Genomic DNA, 25587 nt, shown 5'->3' on the forward strand with positions numbered 1-25587 from the left:
AAACATGTGATTTTTTTCCTTGCAGAAAATCCCCTTCACTCCATAAAAGAAGGCATTGACAGCCTAATCTTTATTTCAGAATATTTTAATTAAAAAAAGCAGTTGGATTGTTTACTCTGTGATATTTCCTATGTGGATAATTCAATTTCCTGAATTCTGGAAAAAACCAAGTCTCCCCCTCAGTCGATTCTTTGTACCCAGGTATGCCAGATATGTGAGTGGTGGGTGGACCTGAGAGACAGGCAATGACATTGGCAAAGCCCGGGCCCCAGATGGCAGCTCTAGAAAAATCTCAGAACCTTTTGTGGTTGCATTTAGGTATCAGAGAATTCAAACGCCAAATCCTCGTTTATGAAGGGATGGCTGCTTAATCCTACCTGTGACCATTTTGTTGATAAGGACTAGAACTAGGAATGGGGAGATTATCTAGATTTAAACAAAACAAGAGCCAATTTAAATACCCTTAACCATTCTTGAAACTTCCCTATTTCCAGCCAGCCAGTAAATGAACAGAACAACAACAAAAATCCACTGGGGTTACTCCCAGCCCACCCAGAGTTCAGACTGCCTCTCTCTCTGATTTGACTAAGTGTGTCAACATCATTACCCGAATCACAGGGCCCGCAAGATTAGGGTCAGATAAGGATGTGAACGATTAACTATTTACTAAAAGCAAACGCAAACTTGCAGTCCTGTGGTTTTGCCATTCCATTTCTTATGGCTTGAAAAATAATCATCTTTCTTTAAAAAAGACCGGGAGGGTCAGACCACAGGACCGTTCTGAGTCTTTGTACCTGCTGGGATGGGTAGTGATATTTCAGTGGTCCTTGGTAGTGTGGCTCTGAGGGAGGAGAGAATGAATAAAGGGATTAAAGAGGCTTTGGAAGTGGGGCAGGGTGGGCACAGGGGCAGCTCACCCTGAGGCCAGGGGAAAGGGCACTCAAGCATTCCAGCCAGACACTGGTTTGATGTACGGGTGAACAAAGGGATTATGTAAATACGGATTACAACTTTAAATGCATATTATCATTCAGAAGGGTAAAGCCATTGAGCTTTTAAGCCTAATGATGAAAACATATCTTGGGAACATTTTAAGCCTGGAAATAGCATGCTAAGGTTAGGAAGTCGGCTTTGGAAAGATGTGTTGATTGTCACTAAAAAGCTGTATTTTTCAAAATGTCCAACTCTTAGTTCCAGTTGCATCTCAGAAATTTCCCAGCTCCAAATCATTTCTTGTTCCCTCAGTGTAGGAGAACCATGTTAAATATTCGGTTTTTAAATAATCCCCTTGAAAGAGCTTACATTTGCAAATGAGAAGGTGTATATTTATATTTTAAAGCCAAAATGGCTCTCAAATTTTGTGTTTCAAACCAAATTTTAGGTTTAATTTTTAGAATTTAAAAAATGATAACATGTAAGGGTGATATTTATACACGTGCTGGACTATATTGAAGTATCTATATCTATTTTTTCTGTGTTTTCAAGTTATTGGTGGCCAAACTTACATTGCTTGCACACTGTAAATTATATCTTTTAACTGGGAGTAAATTAAAACAGTTAATTTCTGGCGGTCTGAAAGCCAGTTTCTAGTGACACGATAGCTATGTTGACTGATCCTCAACTGGGACATCATCATGTATGGAACCAGCTCCAGGGACATGACGTTGAAACTCAGCAGCAGCGTGTTTAGCTTAGAGAATCTGATCGAAATGTGAATTTGTTCATAGGCTAACAGCTCTGCTACCAAACAGAAGGAAGACCTCTGTTGACAAAACCAAATTCTCTTTTATATGAGAATGAGAGAATCAACAAAACTTCTCCCCTTTTCTATCCACCAAAAGGGTTAATCCAACAAAGACTTTAGACCTGTTTGTCATTCATGTAATCACTGGATTTGGGTTGAATCAGAAGCGGTTTTTCTTAACCAGTAAAAGCAGGAAATACTTTTAAAAGTTCATGGTTTTGAAACAGATAAACCTGATTATTCCGAAGAAAAAGATACACTCACACGCAGAGATAGACAGACAGAAATGTGCAGCTGTTTCCTGGGAGATTGCACTGTACTTACATCCAGCAGACCATAGGCACCATCGCTGCTCTCCTTGTTGGCCCTGCACATGGCTTGATAGTCATAAAGGGTAATCCTATAGGAAAGAATGGAAAGGAACTTCATTAACTGGGAAAACATGAGAACCAAACGAGGCTGTGGATCAGCAAGGTGAACGGTCACTAACATCGATTGTAGCAGTGACAAACACAGATAAATGCAGCCTAAGAAGGATGACAAAGAACACGGCAAAGTCCAGGACTGGAGACACAGTCATGTCACTTAGACAGGAACTTGAAGAACAAGGGGAATAAAGGTATCGGACTAGGGAGGGGAGGAGGAAAAGCCCCCCAACTTGACAAAACAGTCGTTTTTGGTTTGAACAGGGGTGATTTGTATGGACCAGGATACTCCAAAGGGAATATGCTGTTCTGAACCCGATTCTGGGCTCTGGATGGAATCCACTTGGGCCAGGTCTCCAAGGTCAAGGAGAGCTGGGAAGGGCCACTTTGGGTAAGAAACAACAGGATCCTTTGTCTCCCTCAAGCACTGAGAAACAGGCCTGGACTAAGATAAGACCAGCACTTTGACAATTTGTTGGAAACCAGCTGGCTCCCTGGTCATAAGCCCCTCGCCTGACTCCTACAACCATAAAAGTGAATATATTCTTCCTTTTGAAACCAGCACAGTTTGCAAAACAAGAAAATGGACATTTTTTTCTCCATTGCTGATAAAAGTATAGCTCTTGTTCCAGTTATGACCGTCACTCAGTTGCAAAGATGTTTTACTTTATAATTGTTCCAGATATTTTAATTTCCCATCACGGACTTTACAAAGTAAAGGAGAATGACACTTTCTGGTACTAAGTTAACAACTTTTAGATGGAGCGAACATCTTTTTTTTTAAATAAAGATTGGCACCTGTGCTAAGATCTGTTGCCAATCTTTTTTTCTTCTTCTTCTTCTTCTCCCCAAAGCACCCCCTGGTACACAGTTGTATACTTTAGTTGTGGGTCCTTCTAGTTGTAGCATGTGGGATGCTGCCTCAAGGTGACGTGATGAGCGGTGCCTTGTCGGTGCCCAGGATCCGAACTGGTGAAACCCTGGGCCACTGAAGCGGAGCACACCAACTTAACCACTTGGCCACGGGGCCGACCTCTGGCACGAACATCTTATCCCAAAGGAGACACACATTCCTTCCTTCCCTCTAGCTCCTCTTCCCACTATTCCTGGCACCCCAAAGGAGAGAGACTTAAGTCCAACCTGAGTTACATAACAGCTGCCAAGTGATATGTTAACACTGCAATACATGAACTTCTAAATGACTGGAGAGAATTCTTTCCACAGAAATCCCTTTTTAGAATGATACAGTGCTTAATATGGAGCATATTTAATGCTGTGCTGAGATTGAACCTAAATAAAAGTAACAGGCAGCAGGACTGCTGTTGGATCTGTTTCACACCTACCACTAACACCTAGCACAGCACCCAGCACGTAAGTATTCAGTTTTAAAAGGTTGAATGCATGAATGACTGCCTGATTGCATGAATTTTGAGTAGATGATGACACAGCTGAGACTGAAGAAGTCAACTGCAAGATGTGATGTGAAGGCCTCCTCCTCCTCTAGACAATAAGTTAGAGGCATCACACACATGGATTAAACAAAGAGCCACCAATGGGTACCAAGTAGAAAACTGCCCACATTTGACCAAATCGAGACGGAAACCAGCTCCTTACTACCTCCACATAGGCATCCTTGGGCAGCAAAGCCTAAGAGGACACTAGTGGTCACACAATTTCCTAGCAAGTTCCCAAAGCCTCTTCCTCATTAGAACATTTCTTCTAGTCTTGTTCCCTGTCCTCCGGCTTTTTTTCCCTACAGCAGATTCAAACAGAATGTGTGCTTACTGAGACAGAAGGGAAGCCCATGAACCAGCCAAGCATCTGGCTCAGGAAAGTCCCTGAACAAACTGCACACAGAAATGCTCACCATCGACACAGCCCTGACACTAACCCAGCCGTGAAGCAACTGCAGACCACGTGGACAACTCTAATTGGTCCCTCACTGGCCCACCATGCCACAGTCTGCGTCCTCATCCTGGGGATTTCTGCAAGTGCCCCTGGAAGGGCTTTCTAGGATTTGGCAAGAATTATCATCTGTTTCACCCTTTTCCTATTGCCCAACTCTGTCTCCACAGTTGGAACTTGGGCGGGAACAGAGTGAGAGGAACGCGCATGTGTTTGGAGCCTTGTAGACATGGATGCAGGATGGCCTTGGTTTTCCAGGTTGGCTCTGCCAGTTACCCAGGGTATAATCTTGAGCAGTTGCTTACCGTCTTCTGAGGCTTCATTTTCTCACTTATAAAGTAACTCGCAGAGATGGTCTAAGATTTAAATAATCAGGCATGTGGAAGGATACGAAAATATACTATGTAGTGAGCTAGCCTTGTTATGATCCTCACAACAAAAGGCCTAATTTTGTTCTGTGTTGGATTGTGGCTTCTTAAAGCTACGTTATTCCCAAAGGTCCAAGTGACTGGCAGTTTGACCTAATGGTTAAAATGCCAGCTTTGAAGTCAGTGACACTTGAGCTCAAATCCTAACTTATTCAGTTATCACAATGTTGGGTTTTTTTTACCCTCCTGGTGCCTCAGTTTCCTCATCTGTAAAATGGTGAGAATAATGGCTACCGTATAGGGTGGTCATGAGGATTAAACGAGGTTATATATGTATTGCATTTGGCACAGTTCCTGGTACAGAGGAAGCATTCAACAGAAGGCAGGGCTGCAGCTGCTGTTATAATTTATTAGTCTGATTTTCATTGCCATTATTAATTAATGAGGGAGGTGTTTAATGCAATGGGAATTGACTCAGGCTTTACCCAGCTGGCTGGACAGACAGGCCTCCTGGTTTTCTTAGCTCATTGGCACATACGATGCAGCGTAAAATTCACACTTGTTACTAGAGAACAAGACACCTTCAGAAGCCGTGCTGGGCTATCAAGAGATGATGCAGAAACTTCTGCTCATGGGATTCGCAGCTGAGGACCATGGTAACAACAGCTGAAGTCTATGAACTTTATTTAGCAAGCATGAGCAAGGTACTTTTCTAAGAATGCCCTACAAGATAGATTTTTTTTTTTTGAAGATCAGCCCTGAACTAACATCTGTCAATCCTCCTCCTTTTGCTGAGGAAGACTGGCCCTGAGCTAACATCTGTGCCCATCTTCCTCTACTTTATATGTGGGACGCCTGCCACAGCATGGCTTGATGAGCGGTGCCATGTCCATACCCAGGATCCGAACCGACGCACCCCAGGCCGCTGAAGCGGAACATGTGAACTTAACCGACGTGCCACTGGGCTGGCCCCTAAAAGATAGATTCTAATCATCCCCATTTTACAGAGGGCCAAACCAAGTCTCAGCCAGCCTAAATAATGTGGTCAAACTCACACACCTATCAAGTGGCAGAGCCAGAATTAGACGAGACCAAGCTGAATCCACCTCACTCTGCCTGCTCAGGAGCAGGCTCTGATAGATTCCAGGAATTGCTTAGAATTCACCCCTGTGCCCCATCCTGGAGTCTTACTGGAATATCACAGGAAATGCTGCCCAAGACAAGGGCTCATAACCAATGTCTAGAATCAACTTTCAACCCATGCTGAGGGGCTTGTTGTGGGGTCACGGGGCCAGGCTGGACCAGCAGGCTGGGCTAGTGAGAGCCCCTTGCCCTGGTAATCGCCCTGACAGACAGATGGCAGGAGGCCGAGGATTCTCCCGGGATCATTTTCAAAGGCTCTAGATGTGCTGGGGCCAAGCTCAGCTGCTCTGGGGTGGCCTCTAGGCCAGGGTTCCTGCCTCTCCTTTCACAGGGAAGCTTTTCTGATCCCATTGCCATCGAGAAGGTTACAAAACAAGCCTTCCTCGTCTTCTCCACGCTTAGACAGCTTTAACTAGATGTTGCAGAAAGAGAGACTTCCAGATTATTACCCTTTTTGAAGTGATTTTGTTACTGTTTTAAATAACTCCATTTTGTGGCTACCTGTATCCTGTTCGGCTGATTATAGTTAAAGAACACGATAATTGCCTGCTTTCATTCGGCTCTAAAATAAACCCTGAGCATCGTGCCCAGCCCAAGACTGGTGCTGTGCTGCTGCCCTCAGCAGTGGGAGTTTATTCTTACTACGGATGCCATGCCTTATTCCCCATGACATCACCACCAGGCCCCTCAACTGTGGGCTGCAGCCGACACCTTATCATAAGCATCTCTGTGCTCCACAGACAGGTCTCCCTGCAACTTTGACAGAAGGCAGATTTGGTCTCTGAATAAGATACTCAAAGCCTGGACAAGTTCATGTCCCCCTGCACCCAGCAGAGCCTTGGATGATAGGCCGTGATATTCGCACTTATTTAAAGCCATTTTGCTGATTCTGCTCTTTTTCAACTAGACAAAAATCATGACCAAGAAAAGGATTTCTTCCAAGAATTAGAAAGTTGAATTTCAAAGGCATGAGTTCATCTAATTCAGGCTTGTTGGTAACTTCAGTGACCAGCATTTATTAAACACCTACTATGTGCCCATAAAGCCACATACTTTACCTGCAGGGACTCATTGATTAGCTCACTTTGGCTTACCAATCTGTCTGAAAACCAATCTGGAAACAGTTTAGAGCTTGCAAATACAGCCCTAAAAACATGACAGGCTGCCATTTGACATAGAGACCCACCGTGGGACGCATTTAAGCAATTTTGAATCTAAAAGTACGAGAAGCAAAGTGACTCACTAGCGTAGCATGTGAAAATATGTGTTCTTTGTTGAGCTACAAAATGTGTTCTCTGGGACAGCTTTCAACTTGCAAGAGATAGGGCACGGAGCAGGAACATAGGAAATTCTTGCCTAAGGATTGTTGCCTTGGGAAGGCTTACTTGTTCTTACATCTGGGAAAGCCAGGAGAGTGGAAAGCTCAGTCTGTTGATCAGAGTGCTAACAGAAGATCCAAAAGGTGTTCTCTCTTCTCTCCTTTTTGCATGGGTCACCCTCTTATCCCACAGCAGCTTCTTCCAGAGATTGCACTGTTCTTTAAGATTAGCATGACACATCTAACCCAGCACAGGTGGCGAGCTGACACGACTCTGGCCCTGCTGCCTTTGAACCAACCTCTGACGAAATCACTAACATAAATCTAGTTAATGAGCACCCATCACTGGCAGAGAACAACTGCCATGTGGCTGCACCAGCCAGAAGCCCAGCACACAGGGTATTGCGGCCACTCAGGGTCCAGTGCAGAACCCTGGGAAGAGAGCCACGAGAAAGAGTCTCACTCATTCTGTAGAGTAGGCAGAGGGTCTGTCCGCACCAGATGCTTTTCATTGACAGGTGCTGATGATATAAAAAGAAACAAAGTTGCAGATACTGATCACATCAGCATCTCACTCAGGTAATAAAAGCAGTAACAATAACAAATTATCAATTACTTTCTCCCAGCCATGTAGGCATTATCTCCCATGTCAGGGGCATGGTTACATTTTATAGGAGAGGAAAGTAAGGCTCAGAAGGCAAAGTCACTGCTCCAAGGTTATTACAGTGCTACTAAGCGGAGAGGCTGGGATTTCAGTGTAGGTCTCCTGTTCTTTAAAGCTGTGTATTCAAACTGTTTCCCAAGCAAGGATTCCCATGGGACATCCTGCTCCATCAAGGTTTCACGGGGATGGGTCTCACCAGAAGAATCTGGAAAATGGGATGTAAATTTTATTCTCAATTCCTAAGGTCACTTGTGAGCATACAAGTTGGCATTTGGTTAAAGCAGTGGTTCTCAACACCGCCCGCCCTTTAGAATCACCTGGGGAACTTAAAAAAATTTATAAATATGCTGATGACCGGGATTTCATTGGTCAGGGTTGGGGAGCTGGTATCAGTTATTGTTTTAAGCTCCCCAAACAATTCTAATATGCAGCCAGGGTTGAGAGCCATGAATTTTAGAATGTGATGCACTCTACCAGTAATCATTGTGTGTTTGTTTCTTCCCCTCTCAACTTGACTGTAAGTGCCTTGTAGGCAGGGCCTGGGACTCACAAACCAGCATATCCTCCCAGGGCCCAGTACCAGATTGGACATACTTAGGGGCGTGTTAGGGGCTGAATCGTGTCCCTCAAAATTCATATGCTGAAGTTCTAACACCCGGTACCTCCGAATGTGACTGTATTTGGAGATAGGGACTTTAAAGAGGCAATTAAATTAAAATAAGCCCTTAGGGTGGGCTATAATCCAATATGACTGAAGTCATGATAAGAAGAGAAAATCTGGACACAAAAAGAGATGCCAGGGATGCACAAGCCTGCCGGAGAGGTCATATGAGGCTACAGCAAGAAGGCAACCATCTGCAAGTCCAGGAGAGAGGCCACAGGAGAAACCAAACCTGCCAAATACCTTGATCTTGGACTTCCAGCATCCAGAGCTGTGAGAAAATAAATGTCTGCTTAAGCCACTCAGTCTGGGTATTGTGTTACGGCAGCCTGAGCAGAGTAATACATGAGGCTTTCTTCCCTCACCAACTAGAGGGGCGCCATCTGCAAATCTCAAGGATTAACAGAATTTCCAGTCATCCTGGAGGGCAGCAGTGATGTGATAAACAAGTGAGTGCCCAGAAGCCAAGAAGAGAGAGTCCTCTGAAACAATGTAGTCCTGGAGAGCCTAAGAAGCTTCCAGCATCAGAACCGCCCATGTCCCCACTCCTAGCAGAATATTGCTCTCCCAGCCACATCTGCTTCAATCCTGAGGCCAAAGATAACATACATGGGCACCCAGTAAGCGCTCCTAGCTGGCGGCTGGTCGGCCCATTCACTTGGCCCTTCCATGAAAATTAGCTTTACTTGTTAAACTGAAGGAGAAAATGCAATCATGATTAATTCCACATAGAAAATATTAAATTTCTTTTGCCTCTTTGTTTGAGCAAGAAATAGAAGGAAACAGCTGAATTGTGCTTGGAGAATGAGTTAATGCAAAATCCATTTGAGGCAAGAAGCTTGGATGCTGGGGGAGCTTCCTTGGGCTCTGCCAAGTTCGTGAAGCCATGTCTACATTTCACAGCCATTGCACTATGATAATGCGTATGCTGCTCTTAGCACAGCACGGGGCATGTAACTGAGGCTCAGGACATTAGGACCTAGGAGTGTTGGGGTTGCTGGTGTCATTATTATTATCAGTCAAACGAAGTCTGTGTTATTGAGTCCTCCTGCTTTCATTGCCTGCGGTCAGGCATCGTGGACAGATGAGCTAGATGGTGGCTATGACCATTTGTTTTCAGGACTGCTCTGGACACGTGGGGTATGGGGGAACTAGGAGTGGTGAACACAGTCTCATCTCTGGAAGATTTTCAAAGTGGATATCACGGGAAGCCAGATTCAACATTTAGAGGACTTGTATGGTCTCAAACAAACTGGGGCATGCTGGATGTAGCAGAGACCGTCAAAGTATCCCAACTTCATTCTCCTCTTCTGTCATTCAGAACCCTGACTTTTCGACATGCACCTTTCCCAGGTTCCTTTGTAGCAAGGTGAGGCCATGTGATTAAGCAGCAGTGTTATAGAGGAGTAGAAGTGTTTTAGGGGAGTAAATACTTTAATAAATAAGGAAGTTTCAATAAAGAAATTTTACTTAGTCTTCAGGACCTCCCAGAATCCTCCTTCTGTCAGCCTGGATTACAGATGTGACAGATGGAGCTCAGGAGATATCTTGGACCATGAAGTAACCTTGAGTTTAAAAGCCAACTTGGAGAAAGGGAGAGAAACGAAGATGTGGTAATGGGTTTAGGATGACAACATGAGGCTTCCAAACTAGTATTTTCCATAATGAGAGTGAAGAAGTATTTGAAGTTCCCTGTTTGAAACACAAAAAGGTGACCAGGCATATGGTTGTTGCTATCGTTAGTGCCACTGAGTCAATTCTGCCTCCTAGCGACCCCGCGTACAGCAGAGCAGAACCCGCCCCAGTCTCTTTGCAGCATCCTCTCATCTTCTGGCGCTCTATCAGACCATGCTCCACTGCTGTTTGTAGGGTTTACATGGCCAATTTTTTCGGAAGTGGGTGGCCAGGTCCTTCTTCCTAGTCTGCCTTAGTCTAGAAGCTCTGCTGAAACCTGTCTACCATGGGTCACCCTGCTGGTATTTCAAATACTGGTGGCATAGCTTTCAGCATTACAGCAACACGCAGCTGCCACAGAATGACAACTGACAGATGGGTGGTGTGGTTCCCTGGCTGGGAAACAAACCTGGGCCATGGCAGTGAGGGCACTGAGTTTTAAGCACTAGACCACCAGGGTTAGGCATATGGTATTTTATGAGAAAACACATGAAGCCTGGGAACATGGCTTGGTTTAGCAATTTATCAACTTCAGCTAAAAGAAATCATGCAGCTGCCTCCCATCCTGAAAGTGCTGCCTGTCCAGATAAGACACTGCTGAGCCAACATCTTCCTCAGCTATCTTTCACTTCTCAAACAAAACTGAAGGAAGCTCCAGGCACTATGCAATGCTATATGTAGAACCAGGTAAAGGGCAGAAGCTAGAAAATTCTCTTTGCTCACATTGAAGGATATGTGAATCCAGCTCTGTTACTCAGAGACTTAGATCAAGTTCATGACCTTTCCAAGCCTCATTATTTCCATCTATAAAACGGATATATTTATACCCACACTCCTGGCTTCATGGGCATGTGGCCTGTGTAATTGCCTAGAACACTACACAGAACCCAAGCACCCCAAGCTTGGTTTAATGCTCTGCTGTCACTGTCTTGAAATTCTTAATACTTTTTGAACAAGGGGCCCCACGTATTCATTTTGTACTGGGCCCTGCAAATTGTGCAGCTGGTCCTGTTTATACCTGTCTCACAGTTTCTGGAAAGGGCCGTAAGAGATAAGATCTATCAGGTGCAACCCTGGCCCGGTACTTGATAGGTGCTTAGGGAAGGTAGCCATTGTGGTCATTTTCACACTGCTGAAGCTGTTGGTATGTTATCTGGCACCTGGATATTATGTCATATGTAAGATGGGTAGACAGAGTCAAGTCGAAGACTCAGCTAACATGACCAAGAGTGACCATTTTGCCCGTTCGATTGTTTGCGCACACTGCTGCAGAACTTCCTCAGACTTCTCTCAAGTTGGTAATTTGTTCCCACGAACCACTGGCTTCCCTTCCACAAGGCAGTGCAGATGCAAAAGTGGATGTTCTTTCCCTCTGATGGCCTTGCTAAGTAGAATGGCCATCAGGTCACCAGGTAAGTGGTCAAACAACCAAGAAAAGAGTCTATGGCCATGTACACAACCATCGTCTTATTTTAGAAAAAGAGACAGCAAATATGGACAAGGAGAGAGGGACAAAAGGGAGGTTGACAAAGGGAGACAGTGTTCGTCTCTTTGAGCTCTGTCTTTCGGGAAAAGATGGTTTGTAGGGCTCGTGTGTATGAAACTCATTTCTTTAGGACTGGGTATAAGCAGATCAAATCAAGAAACATAGTGCCAGCCGACACTGTCCAAGATGCTGACATGAGAGCATCCTGAACTTTATTTACCTGGGCTCAGTCATATCACCAAAGCAACTCGACCTCCATGTATCCTATGTTTGGGGTTAGGGTACCGTTTAACATGGTGCATAACTCCCATCTGGAGCACTGTTAACTATTTTCAGTGCTTCTGAAAACCAGATTTTCTCTGAAGGAAAGGACCGTCAGCGTCACGCTGAGTAAGCATGGCATGCAGGAAAGGGCAAGAGTGTGAATGTCTGGTTTCAAGGAGGGCTGCACTACCCTAACAGTGGAGTCCCCGTCGCCAGGTGTCGTGGGAAGCCTGCGGTGAGATGTGTGAATGTAGAAGAAGCATTACCTGGTGCCAGGCAGAAAGCAAAGCCAAGATGGAGCAAAGATCCACAAAAACAAAACTCACAGCACAGCTAGTAATTATCGAGCCCTTAATATACGCCAGGCACTGTGTAAGAACCCCATGCTTGTTATTATCTCATTAACTCTGACAGCAACCCTTGGAAGTAATTATTATTATCATCTTCATTTTCCACATAAGGAACCAAAGCTTGGAGAGGTAACTTGACTTATTCAAAGTCACGCAGCCAGTAAACATCGGAGCCTGGATTTGAACACAACCCATCTGATTCCAAAAACCAAACTCTGATTGCTCTCCTGGGCCCAGTGAGGGGGCCATTCAAAGAGGCCCAAGAAGTTTGTTAACTAACTCCTGGATGACAGCAGTTGCTGTTAAAATTGAGTGAAATCTCCGGCCCTTCCCTTTCCTCAAATATGTTAGCTACTCTTGCAGTAAAAGAAGGTTCTAGATTCATGCCAACCATACTTCACTTACATTAAGGAGAAGACTAAGAATTTAAAATTCCACTACAACCTTCTCTTTCTCCCAACAAACTGTGTGAAAGGAATATCCAATAGGGAAAAGGCAAAAAAAAAGTGACTTTGGTAAAGAAGTTGAAAAATATGCTTTTAAATGAGAAACACGTGTGTGATTATTCTTCATCTTTTGTCTCCACCTACCCCCAAGTTGAAAACAAGCTAACAGGATACAAATGTACACATCCACATAAAGGTACAAAAAACCAGTGGTACCCTGCATGGCACAGAATCCAGAAGCTTCCCTGGGAAGCTTGAAGAAGTCATGGGAAACTCCAAGGCAACCCAAGCCCGGCTCCGAGCAGAGTTTTCAAGCATGTGCACACGATTCCCGGCAAAAAGGAATTGTGCTGTGCTTGAATTTTAGAGGGAATCGAGCAGGAGTGAACACCGCTACAGACAGGCCTGAGAGCAAGCAAGCGTGTCAGAGACTGCAGAAGAGCTGGAGTTAGGCCAACTTTTTATATCATTTCTTTTTTCTCTCCTTCTGGCACAAACAAGCTATGGAATCTCAAAAATTGGGTCATCATTTTTGAATTCCCTGCTTTCAGCACAGCACTCAGTTGGTCTTGTTGAATGGCTTAAAAGTCTGATTTCCTGAGCTAACACTTCCTGGCCATTCAGCTGCGGGGGAGTAGTAAAGTGGGGGACTGCCTTCCCACTGGCAGCCAATGTGCAATGGTTCTCACAGGCCAGCTGACGTCCATCCTTGTGTTTCCTGCTATTATATATTTAATAGCATCAAATATGCCCATTAAAGCACCACTTCAAAGGCCACCATTCTTCCTGGGAGGCCATGAGACAGGAAACAGGTTGACTCCCTGGGGAGTCATTACTGGCATCCTGATCTTCTGGGGTGATGGCTTTTCCCATAGGCTTTGGTGTTTCTAAGAGCACAGCCGGTCTGCTCGTGAGGGACATGGGCCTACGGGAAGCTGTCCTACACAAGCTCCACTTCGGGTCAATGAGAGATCTCAGGACTCAGGCAAGTAGTACCTGCCACCAGAGGGATATGGCATCATCAGGGTTTTCTTCTAGCAGCAGATTTAAACTTACCTCCATCGGGGAGCAGGTTTTGAGATTTTTCACCTGATTTTCTAAAATTGTATCAACAAGTCTCTAAACATCACTTTCCATCCCTGAGTTCCAGATTTCTAGCAAGTTTCCCCAGTTTGTCAATGTGAGACAAAATACACTCCTCCTTTCTGACCATGAAAATGCCTCTACTTCCTCACAATCGCTTGCTTGAGACTGATATAATCATGTCCCAGTGCAGGCCCCGACTTCAATATCGGCCTCCAATAAACTCTATGCTGGGTGAACAGGAAACCCATTGTGAGCTGAGTTTCTAAGACTCTTAACACTCAGGCAAGAGGCATCGAATTTCAGCGAGATCTTCTGGAGCATGAACACAAGTACAAACCAGCCATGGGGTCAAGTCTGGGCTTGCTTTATTTGACCTTGGTTTGTTTTATTTTATTTAGGCAAACTTTTTCGGGGGGCACAGGGGACCATAAAATCCTTACCTTTTAAAGGAGCCCATTGTTAACAATTTGTTCATCACAGCTCCCTCGACCTCACCAAAAAAGTCTCCAGTCTGCAGGGAAGAAAAGAAGACCCCATGAGGAAGTGTAGATAAATAATGTGCTCAAACACCAGAGCAGAAATCAAAACGGACACAGTCTGCATCCTGGAGCTGACAGGAGCAAAAGGCAGGTTTTCAGGACTACTGTTACATAAAAGTGGAAAAGGTCTTCCTAGTCACAAGAAGTTATGGGATTACAGAGCAAACTGGGAAGCAGATGTGAATGTTCTACAACACACGGCAGGGGCGAAGGGGCGGTGGCATTGCATAACATATGCTGAGTGCTGGAATTAAAACACACATGCACATGTGCACGCGCGCACACACACACACACACATATCCTCCACTACCCCTGAATGAAGTGGCATTAATCTGCATGCAATCCCTTGTGATTAAAATACTACTTCATACACACAGAAACAGGCTGTGAAAGGGCATCCTAAGCAGTAATAAAAAGAATTGTTTATAATTCCTGGTTGACCTGTTTAGCGAAATAGAGCAGTCCTCTTCATCAGCCCTATAAATTTCCTACAGTTGAGAATCCATCCTTTCTCAAAATCACTTTCTGAGGAACACCCTCATTTTGTCCATAGACAGTTAATGTGTTGACAAAAAATAAGGCCACCCAGCCGCTTGAGGAGACAGCATGGCCAATCAAACTTCTAATGGCATACCCCTACTCTGGGGTTGTCTTCAGGGCATTTGAGGCCTAGTATCCTTCCCTACCACCAAGCTGATGCTTTTGCAAGTCTGGTTCTTAGTGTTGGATGAGACTTGCAAACTCTGAATGGTGGAATGAAGGATTAACATCCTCTTGCATCCCTCCAGACTCCTGGGGCCACCATCATCAGTGTCCCATGGGGGAGGGTGTATGCAGTACAGCAGAAGAGAACTCAGGGCAATAGCCTTCCACTGCCAATACCCTGGAACGAGCCAGTGTAGACCAGTAGAGAACCCCCATCTCAACTGTGGGTGCTCTGAAGATTTATAATTTCTGTGTGGGTGGGTGGAGGGCATTACACTCAGAGCCCAAATCACATAAATTCCATAGGCTTTGTATTAACTAAATCCTGATTTCATTACAACCAAGTGACCTCAAGCATGCTCCAGGCGGTTTTCAGACAGAAACACATATACAGAAGTTGCCAAAAAATCAAGAAAGAGTGGAGAAAGAAGAAGGAAACAACATTTCACTGATAATGATGAGCACTGCCTTTCCACCCCAGGGACACTTGGGACGCTGGGCAAACTCCGTGGGTGTGTGCTGCTGTAAGGAGCAAGAAGGACATTTGTATTTTGTGTGTGTTAATATGTCAGTGTCAAGGGAATTGGTTGTTAGATGAAGAAGAATTATCCTAATTGGGGTGCAGGAAACCAGACAGACTCAAACAAGCCCAGGCAAAGCAGGCCAGCAGGTTCCCTGGGTAATGCTGCCGGCCTCCACCTCCCAGACACACAGCAGGGAACAGAGCCCACATGTAGCGGCCATGGCCTTGTCAGACCGGTTCATTTTGTTGGCTAGTCCAGGATTCACCACTGGAAGATATCCACCACACCCTTCCTGCCCCAGGATCAGGTTCCTATCTCAGCCCTTAACAGTTACAGCAGGAGGACAGAGTTCCTCCTCACAGGTGATTAATTTGGGTTCTTACTCCACGGATTCTTGCATGTGTCTTGGTGTTTCTCCTCCCAGCCAAATGGGCATATTACCATAGGCCTATGGACGACTTTCCTGATCCCAAGAGACTGGCTTTGTTTCATGGGCTCATTCTTCCTATCTAATGTCCATCAACTGTCCAAGGGCCAGTGATGTTCAGCATCTGAGGACATGGAGTGTGGGCAGTTTGAGCCTCACCAGTGTAATTTTTCACCCATCAAAGGCGCATTTAAAATCCTACAACATTCACATGCATAAGAAGGGAAACTGAAGCACAATTCCACACGTGACCTGGAGCCAGTGTTTATAAATTACCAAGCCGCTGAGCTCAGACCCTAAGGAGCCACACTTAAGGACAATTAACTAATTTATTAGGCATTAATAGGCCTATCGTACTGTTGACTACTAAAGAATTTTAAATGATTTAAATGGCACTTTGATATAAAATGTCAGTATCCTTAAACATTGGAGTTAGAAGAAGCCATATGTAGTCAACCATCCTCCTTTTACAGAGCCAGCCAGGAGGCCCAGGCAGGTTGAGTGATGTGTCCAAGATCCCAAAACTAGTTAAGAAAGACAGCTTGTTGGGGCCGGCCCTGTGGCCGAGTGGTTAAGTTTGTACTCTCTGCTTCGGCGGCCCAGGGTTTCACCGGTTCGGAACGTGGGCGCGGACATGGCACCGCTCATCAGGCCACGCAGAGGCAGCATCCCACATGCCACAACCAGAGGCACTCACAACTAGAATATACAACTATGTACCGGGGGGCTTTGGGGAGAGGAAGAAGAAGAAGAAAAAGAGAAAGACAGCTTGCGCCAGAAGCCATCTGCCTCTAATATTCTTTATTACACCACACTGCTAAACTTGTCTGTATTCTACCTTTTTTAGTATGGTAAATAATTTCTAATTGCAAAATTTTTTTGCTTTAAGGCATAATGTTTTAATTTTTAAAAATTTTTTAATTTAAAAATTTTTTTTAGTTTTAATGCACAAAGTTTTCAAGGAGAAATCTCTGTTTCTCTATCACAATGCTAGTGATTTTTTTTTTTTAAAGATTGGCACCTGAGCTAACATCTGTTGCCAATCTTTTATTTATTTTTTCTTCTTCTTTTCCGCAAAGCCCCCAAGTACATAGTTGTAGGTCCTTCTGGCTGTGCTATGTGGGACGCTGCCTCAGCATGGCCTGATGAGTGGTGCCATGTCTGTGCCCAGAATCCGAACCAGCAAAACCCTGGCCCACCGAAGCCAAGCCCTGGAACTTAACCACTCAGCCATGGGGCTGGCCCTGATTTTAACTCTTATTTTGATTTCCAAATACAGTAGAGCTTTCTGTGCTCAGCCCATAGTTTGGTTTCTTTCCATTGCTTTCCCTCCTGCTCCCACACTATACACAGCTCAATCAATTGAAGAACATTCTTCATCTATCTCTGGATCCTTGTCCCATGGTGTGGAGAGCACAAGCTAATTCTTGAACCCAGATAACTGATTTTTAAAAAGCAAAAACCAGAAAGAAAGCCATATAGAATAATTATGTTTGAATACATATATATATAGATATCTCTATATATATATCTATATATAGATATATCTGTGTCTGCGTGTATATATAAATTATATATATAAAGATAAAATATCAAAAGGAAGAAACCTCCTTAAAATTGTCCCAACTCTTTAAGGTACCTCCATGCTTGAGGCAAAGAGTTTTATCAATTGAACATTTTATGAGGGAGAGAGCAGACCCTGGGCTCTGCTGCCCACCCCCCCCTCCCCCCCGCCCCCCGCCCCGGGAGGTAAAAACTCTTTGGGGCCTGCTGAGAAGTAGGCTGTGACATTCTTAGAGGGATGGAAATAAGGTTTTATAATCTCCTGCTATTACCTCTTAAATATAGATGATTGTCTCAAAGCTTTCACACCATAATTTGCTCCCCCTGACCCGAGCACAGTCTGAGCTCCTTACTCAGACTTGGTAGAAATTTCTCACTCACCTGTGTGTAGTCTTCCGATACCAGAATAAATCCATTATTGTCTATGAGGTAACAGTTCACAGTCTAGAAAATAAAAATACCGCAGTTTCAACTTGGGATCCTCAGACTGCTTTTACGTGAAATGACGTACTTCCGACCTGAGAGGAACCTATTTTAGGTTGTTTTTGGGGAATTGGAAATGCTTGCTGGCTCTAGTTGTTAAGGCCATGGTGAAGCTAACCCCAGTGTTTACTTTGCAAAACTAATAAACAAAAACAAACCACCAAGCAGGCCTTGAACATCCCAGATTAGGATAAAAAGAATATACATTAAAAAATTATTAATTACAGTTTGTCTTTCTTTTTTTTTGTTGTTACAGACCCGAATAATTTTTCCCAGGAACAAAGTGTTCAGAGGCCCCCGAGCCTGCATTCATAGCGGCTGAAGAGCAGGCTGTTTTGAAAGCAAAACGCCAGCACAATGTCATTACTCTAATGATGTATTAATGAAAACACCGTGTCAGCTCAGAAGACCATCAGGGGACCAGGTAATATTTTTTAATTTGTTCATAGACTTAGGCAGGGGGGAAGGGGCAGACTTCTGTTAAAGGGGCCCCTCAGGCCTCCTAAAGGTTTTCAAACTGTGTTTTTAATTGGGAGCTGGATTTGGGGGCAGGGCTGTTAGCTTTTGGTAGCTCAGACTTATAAATTGTAGAAAGCAAGGTAAGCCCAAACCTCTGCTTCCCCCACACTACTTTAATCTCAAGTGAATGATTTGCTACAGGCTAAGTTTTAATTACAGTGCTGTGGAGTTTAAACTTAAGGTTTAATTCTGTCCTTGATGTAACTCAGTTTCTATTTATTGCAGCTTCACATACCGACTGCAACATTTAATTTGTAACATATCTTTACCCTGAGCTAAATTCCCTCTAGCCACAGGCCACCGCAGGGCTGGTGTTTTCTGGGACGTTTACCTGTCCGCGGAGTTGGTCTTAGTCAGGCACAAAAGTACAGCAGCGAGTTGGTCCCAAAGATTTACCCTTTATTATGAGGCAGTGGTAGAGAATCAGCAGAAAATTAAAAGCCCTGCTAGCACCTTTTATCAAACAGTTGGCTGCTTTGGTGAGCAACACAGTTTCTCTCAGTTATCGAAAGGGGCCAGATGAATGATTTGGGTCACACTGGTCACACTCTTGCTATGTGAAGAAGCTCTTGGCTGCATCGACACTACATTGGCCCTGGTAGGAGTCTTGACAAACTTTCTCTGTTTTTAGGAGACAGCATTACGGAAGCCATCTAATAGAGCTGTGCTGTCCAATATGGCAGGCACCAGCTACATGCAGATTTAAATTTAATTTTTAAGTTAATTAAAATTAAATAAAATTGAAAATCCATCTCCTCGGTTGCACTAGTCACATTTCAAGTGCTCTGCACTACCTGTGGCTAGTGATTATACTTTTGGACATTTCCAGCACTGTAGAAAGTTCTTTTGGACAGCAATGTTATTTTTAGGTCACACTAGTACTCCAACGAGTTTTAACCCAGCCTACATTGGGTCGTATTAGACAAATCCATATCCATTTTTATATGAATGTCATGATCCTCATTTTGCACATACAGACACTGAAGCAAAGGGAGGTCAACCTCCAATCAATAAATACATGTTCATAGAGAAGTGGCCTCAATATTTGGATATTGACTATCCATATCCTCACAGTTGCAGAGAGAATCAAAGATCATCATAACTCACTTCCATCCTTAACTATAAAATTAGCTCCTAGTCAAACATGCCTGGCCAATTAGCACTCTTGCTATTATACCTATATTGCTTAATATCTCTCTGTTCATCTAATGATGTAGACGTTGGACAATACAAGGCAGGTATGAGGCAAACAGATTACAAAGTCAACTGAAAATCTTGAGAAAGAGACAGGATTTCAAAAAGTCCATCAAAGTGATGTTGGAGATCTGCTCCAATCACACAGGAAGCCATTGGCACATTAGGATCTGTCAGTGGTAACACACGAAGAAAGAAAAAATCACCACAGATACCATGAAAGATGCTTTCGAGGAGAATGATTTCAAAAGCAAAGGACTAACAGATACTCCTGGGAAAACTGATTAAACTACTGTATTTGACTCCCCTTGTGATCATTCTGAGAAAATCATATGTAAAGTGAAAGATTCTATGTTGTGATTTTTATAATTTTATCAGAAACATTTTATTCCCTATTTCCAAACCCCACTAAATTTGTTTCTTTGCTTGGAGAATTAAATTACAACTGCAATTATAACCTAAATTTGTTAAATAAAAATATTTTTACAGTTTCCACTTTATTTAGAGACAAACCTTCAGTGAAACATTTCATTATTTGCTGTAAATATTTGGTTCTTTTCCTGCCCTCATTTCTTGAAAATGTGCTCCCTATAATGGCCAGCAGTGGGTGGAATCCAGGTGGGACTGGCCATTAGGAGACTCACTTCTTAGGTATCCACCCTTGCTCCCACTCTCTTCCAGAGTGGAAGGAACAGAGGGAAGAGTTCTAGAGTAGGGGAGAAGGCTGTTTCAACTCAGAACTTGGAAACCCAAGGCATAAAAATAGAAAGATGCCAAGTTTGGGAGAACACCAGTTAAAAACTATCATACAAGGAAGTTTTTCATAAAACATGCAATCCTCTCTAATAATAACAATTAATAATAATAATAATCATTAAGAAGAAGAAGGGGCCGGCCTGGTGGCGCAGTGGTTAAGTGCGCACGTTCCACTTCAGCGGCCCAGGGTTCACCGGTTAGGATCCTGGGTGCGGACATGGCACCACTTGCTGTGGTAGGTGTGCCACATATAAAGTAGAGGAAGATGGGCACGGATCTTAGCTCAGGGCCAGTCTTCCTCAGCAAAAAGAGGAAGATTGGCAGCAGATGTTAGCTCAGGGCTAATCTTCCTCAAAAAAAAAAAGAAAGAAAAAGAACAGCAGCTACAGGAGGACATCAACTCATGCAATCCTTAGTTGTCACGTGTCAAGTTGGGATTATCTTCTTGGACAGAGAAAACTGAGGCCCAGAGATGTTACCTTCCCCCAGGTCACACAGTGAAGCAAGCAGGACATGAATCCAGTGCTATGTGACTCCAAAGCTTCCTCTGGTCAACCCCCTCTGCCTTCCTAAAGACAATAGAACATAGTTAAGGCCCTGGGGTGTTGCCTGCTCACGGAAGCCTTTCCTTGTTTGAAAAAAAGCAATCCTTCAACATATGTATAGCTAAGGACAGATCTCATCTGCCGCGTGTTACCAACGGCAACACAACAAATGACAGAAAAATCAGCCAGACCAGTCAATGCACCATGTGCCCGAGATGTTATTGCTATGGCTGAAAACAAGCAAACACAACAAAAATGACTACTGTTTTGAGGCAGTTTGGTCAAGTGGTATTGACCCCAATTGTAAGTTCCTTGACTCTCCAAGCACACAATTCTTAAGCTAATATCTGAAACCAAGAGACTTAATGAGAAACAGCTCAGGGGGATTTTCTGTACATCCCCATCATTTGCTGAGGTACAATCTATGGAAGAGAAAAAAAAGCCCATTATAGGCTAGAGTCTAAAAACACATTTGACGACCCACTCAATTTGGTCAGATTATCCTCCACCCCACCAGTTGGTGATGGGAAGAGGACCAGGAGGAGGACTGGCCAAGTCTTTGGAGTACTGTGTGCCTAAGCTTCCACTTCCTCCAGAGGTGCCTCATTTTGCTCAGTGGACATGCTCTCTTGGTGAGGGCTGGGGAAGTGAATTTGTTTCCTCTATACTGAGCACCCACTGGCACTTACTTTCTGGGCCGTGCTTCCATTTAACATTTTTTAAATTCACTTTTTTCCCCCTTAAATTAGGATTCCCTGACTGCACCTTGGTGGCAGAGAAGATGCCACACTGTACTGTTGATGGGTCAATTTGAATTTCAAGGTTCCATTGATTATAAAAAGACTTGGCCATTCTATTAAATGAGAAATGGATACTGCCAACACTGTGATTTACAAATCACTGAGAAAATCACAGGTCAAAAGCAAGGATGCTGTGTCATTGATGTAGACCTGGGTCACTGAATCTGAAAGGTGCCATTTAGTTTTCATTACAGGCAATACCATTAGGTTAGGTAAATTCAGTCACCATGATGACTTCCTAAATAGACCTGCCGACAACAACCACTTGGATTAAATGGTTATTGGGAAGTGCAGTGGAGTGGAGCAAGCCCACTGCAGTTAGATGAGCAGAGTACTGCGTTATGGAATAGTCAGGACAGAATGAGCCAGATGCCAGTCTGACCAATTGTTTTCTCTACGTCTTTTTAACAACAAATAATATTCGATTGCCTTCTCCATACTCTCCCTCCAGTAAAAGGAAACAGAGGAGATATTTTCTCAGCTATTTCTCACTACGATACTTTTGCCCCAAATTAAGCCAAACATCTCAGAAGGTCTCTGCCTATCCCCTTGTCCCCAGGGTGGACGGACAGGCAGAAGGGCTTGGAGAACCCAGGAGCTCTAAGCTTTGTCAAGAGTTGTAAATACCTACTCCACAGCCACCTTTGACAAAACATCTAGGGTTGAGGTTGTTTGAAAAAGGCAGAGATAAAGACAGGGAGTGAGAGGAAGTAAGAAGTTGGTTTTTAAAAAAGGACATCTTTCTTTAACTATTTGATGACTCAAAATTGCTCACAGAAGTCTGATTCTGGGTCACAGAGGCAGATCAGGTAGATACATGAGGTTAAGGCCTCAAACCAGGCCATGGGAAACGGGCAGTCACGGACAGCAAGGAAAGCTGATGCGAGTGAGAAATGGTGCGCCAAGCTGTGTTAACTGGAAGGTGGTGTTAGCCTTGAGGCTAAGATACTAGCTTGAGAATCAGAGACCCTGACATTGCTATCAGCGTGACCTTAAGCAAAGCCTTTTAACACTCTGAGTCTCAGTTTTCTTATCTGAAAGATGGAGATAGCAACAACTATTAAGTAGGGTTGTTGAGAAGATTAAGTGGGAGGGTGAGTGTAAAGTGCTGAGTACAGCATAAAGTGCATTGTGCACAGAAGGTCCTCGAAGAACCTGCGCTGACATCCACTCAGCAAATAATGTTTACCCGTCGCCTACTATGTGTCATCTGTGGAAGCATCCGAATGCTATAAATTCAGAGTTTCTCAGAAAGGGAATTCATTCCATAGTTCATAGCAAGAGGTTGTGCAGGCAGGTTAGCTGAGCTTTGTTGCTTTTTGTTTTGCCTTTGTTTTGAGGGATGTCTTTTGTTTGTTTTGATTGGTGCACCCTGAGCAAGGAATTGAAACAACTCACTTAGAAGCCAGTATTGTACTGCCTGTTATTTTCATTTTGATGAGAGAGCGAGAGAGGAAGGGGCAAGAGGGGAGCTAGGTCCTTACACCTGAGAATGGGACCTGTGCCTCTGCATCACAGGCATACAAAGAGGCCACTCCTTACTACGGGTAAGGTCTCCAGGTCTCACAGTCTGATCCCTCCTATTTCAACTGTCGAACAGACTGAGCCTTACTTCACACACTTGATGGATCTTTCCATCACAGATCAACCATCATATCAAAATACTGTCTTTTGAAAAAATTTTTACAAAGGAATCACTTTGGAAAGAAGTACCTGGTAGGGGTCCCCTGTGCCCTTGCCCTCAAGAGCTATTCCACTGACCCTCAATCCCCCCCAGGCTGGGCTGGGTGGTTCCGGAGGTGGAGGCACCTGGCAAGTTGGATCTCGCCCTTCACCCAGCCCATCATGCTTCAAGGAGGTCTTTCAGATTCCAGGGGAAATGCCTCCAAGGACTTACAAAGTCTAATCATGATTATTAATTTCAATTCCTTTGGAACAAAAGAGGTTGACAGATGAATTTGAAGATGAAATTTTCCATCCACTCACTGCCCTCACACCTCCTCCAAATGCCCCAGTAGGAGAGAAACTTCTCATCTCCCACTTCCTTTGCAAAATACTGGTGCCCTCACTAGGAGATGGTGGCCATTGGAAAGATGAGTGGAGAAGAGAATGAGAGGAGTGAGAAGACAATGGTTCCCATGGGTCAGTCTGAGACCAGAGGTGGGCCTGGCCTTCCTTCTTCCCTTCCATCTGAGTCAACTGTGTCTCCATAGACCACAGTAACTCTTTGCCACCTCAGCACGTTGCACGCATGTGGTGATCTCTGCCTGTAAAGTAATTCTCATGCTCTGGGCATTGTCTTCAATGTCATCTCCTTTTCTATCTTCAGTTGATTTAAATGTTACCTCCTCAGAGACCCCTCACCTGACCACCTCTCATTAGTTTAATTCGAAGCATTCCGCACAATTGATAATCACATTTGTTTACCTCCCCTGATAACCAGTTAGCTCCTGGAGGGGAAGGGGCCAGTTCTGACTCTGCTTCCCATTGAATCTCCAGTGGTCAGAGGTAACAGGGACATAGAAGTGCTCAGTAAACATGTCTTGAAGGAATGAGTGAGCGTATGAGGTGTTGCCTCTGCACTCTGAAGTTAACACTCTCCCTGGGTGAAATGGAGCTCTGTAAAAGTCTTCAGTCAGGCTCAGAGCCAGGCCCTCCAAGTCACGTGGCTCAGGCGCTGCCTGGGCCAACCAAAGATGTATCTCTGCAAGATGAGAAGACACCTGGCCATACAGACTCCACCCACCAGCAGAGGGCACTCCAGCCAGAGCCCAGGGAGTCCACTGATGGGAGAGACAGAGGAGCTGGAGTGGATCCACGGCAAAGCGTGTCTGATAAGTCTGAGGAAGTTGGGCCAGGTCTTCAGTGCAGAGGAGAAGCCAGAAGCATGTGAACTTAATGAGCCCCCACAGCTGTTTTTAATGGGGACCTGATCACTACAGGGCAGTTGGGGGAGAGGAGGGACATGGTCTCAAAGGCTTAATTAAAAGTTATGAAAGGAGAATGACACATGGAAAGAGTCTGCTGAAAGGTTGGAAAGGGGCCTCAGTGGGAAGGCAGGGCTGGCTTTTCCATTTAAAACTATGTCAATTGGTTGCCTGAAGCCAAAACTTAGAGTCAAAATGGGAAATGGATGGCAGTTTTAAAGTACAAAATCAGGACATTCAAGCATCAGATCAAGTTCAGAAATCAGACCAAATTCAATGCCTAATTTTCAAAGTATCAGAACTTGTAAATGACATTTGATTGGGGGTTTATCCCAATAGCTGCTAATGGAGATCATTAGTAGCAAGGGAGGCATCATAGCTTGTGCTTAGTATGCCCAGAGAAGTTGTCAGTTGGTTAAAGTGCATATGCGATTGCTGTCTGAGGTTTTAGACTCAGGTGAACCACTACTCTAAGAGAAGAAAAAGTCTGCAGATATTTTGGGTTTATAACTAACAGTTACTGAGTTCTTACCATTTGCCAGGAGCTTGTGCCATGCATTTTTCACATATCGTCTCATTCATTCCTCACCTTTATTCTGTCAGGCGGATATTTTATCCCCATTGTATAGTTGAGGAAATTAAGGCAGACAGAGGTTTAGAAACTTGCCCAAGGTCACATAGTTTATTACTATCAGAGTCACAATTTGAAGCTATCCTAACTCTATAGCCTGTACCTTTAATGATCATTCTATACCACCTGTGAAATCAGTCATTGAACAGCAAACATATATTGGATGTTTCTAATTCTAAGTGGGGATCCATTTCCACTTTTTTTTTTTAAAAAAGCTAATTTTAATTGTGGATTTGATGACTATTCAAGTTGTCATTTCCATTTGTTTGTATATGTGAGGGTGCACAGAGGCAGAGTGGGTTGTAGGAAGGTTACTGCCTCTGGCTTTATTCATCAAATTGTTTAACCAACTATCATTTACCATTCAACCAACCAACCAGTAACCAACTTATCAACCAACCAGACACCTACCCAATGAGCCAACTAACCAACCAACCAA

The 25587-nt window shown here is 44.0% G+C and overlaps 1 protein-coding gene across 4 annotated transcripts in view; it reads right to left on the reverse strand.

Moving 5' to 3' along the window:
• CACNA2D3 (calcium voltage-gated channel auxiliary subunit alpha2delta 3) overlaps window positions 1-25587 on the reverse strand; it is an 824202-nt gene that overhangs the window by 50831 nt on the left and 747784 nt on the right. For all 4 annotated transcript variants that reach the window (XR_011426865.1, XM_070237387.1, XM_070237386.1 and 1 more), the window contains 3 exons: window positions 17675-17737; window positions 13975-14045; window positions 2069-2144 (listed from right to left, as the gene is read on the reverse strand). Coding sequence is in view for 3 of the 4 variants with exons in the window: in XM_070237387.1 (XP_070093488.1) it covers window positions 2069-2144; window positions 13975-14045; window positions 17675-17737 (210 nt within the window). In the remaining variant the exon portion in view is untranslated. The remainder of the gene's footprint in view (window positions 1-2068; window positions 2145-13974; window positions 14046-17674; window positions 17738-25587) is intronic.

The sequence above is a fragment of the Equus caballus genome, chromosome 16 (genome assembly GCF_041296265.1).
Source record: "Equus caballus isolate H_3958 breed thoroughbred chromosome 16, TB-T2T, whole genome shotgun sequence".
NCBI classification, from domain to species: Eukaryota; Metazoa; Chordata; class Mammalia; order Perissodactyla; family Equidae; genus Equus; species Equus caballus.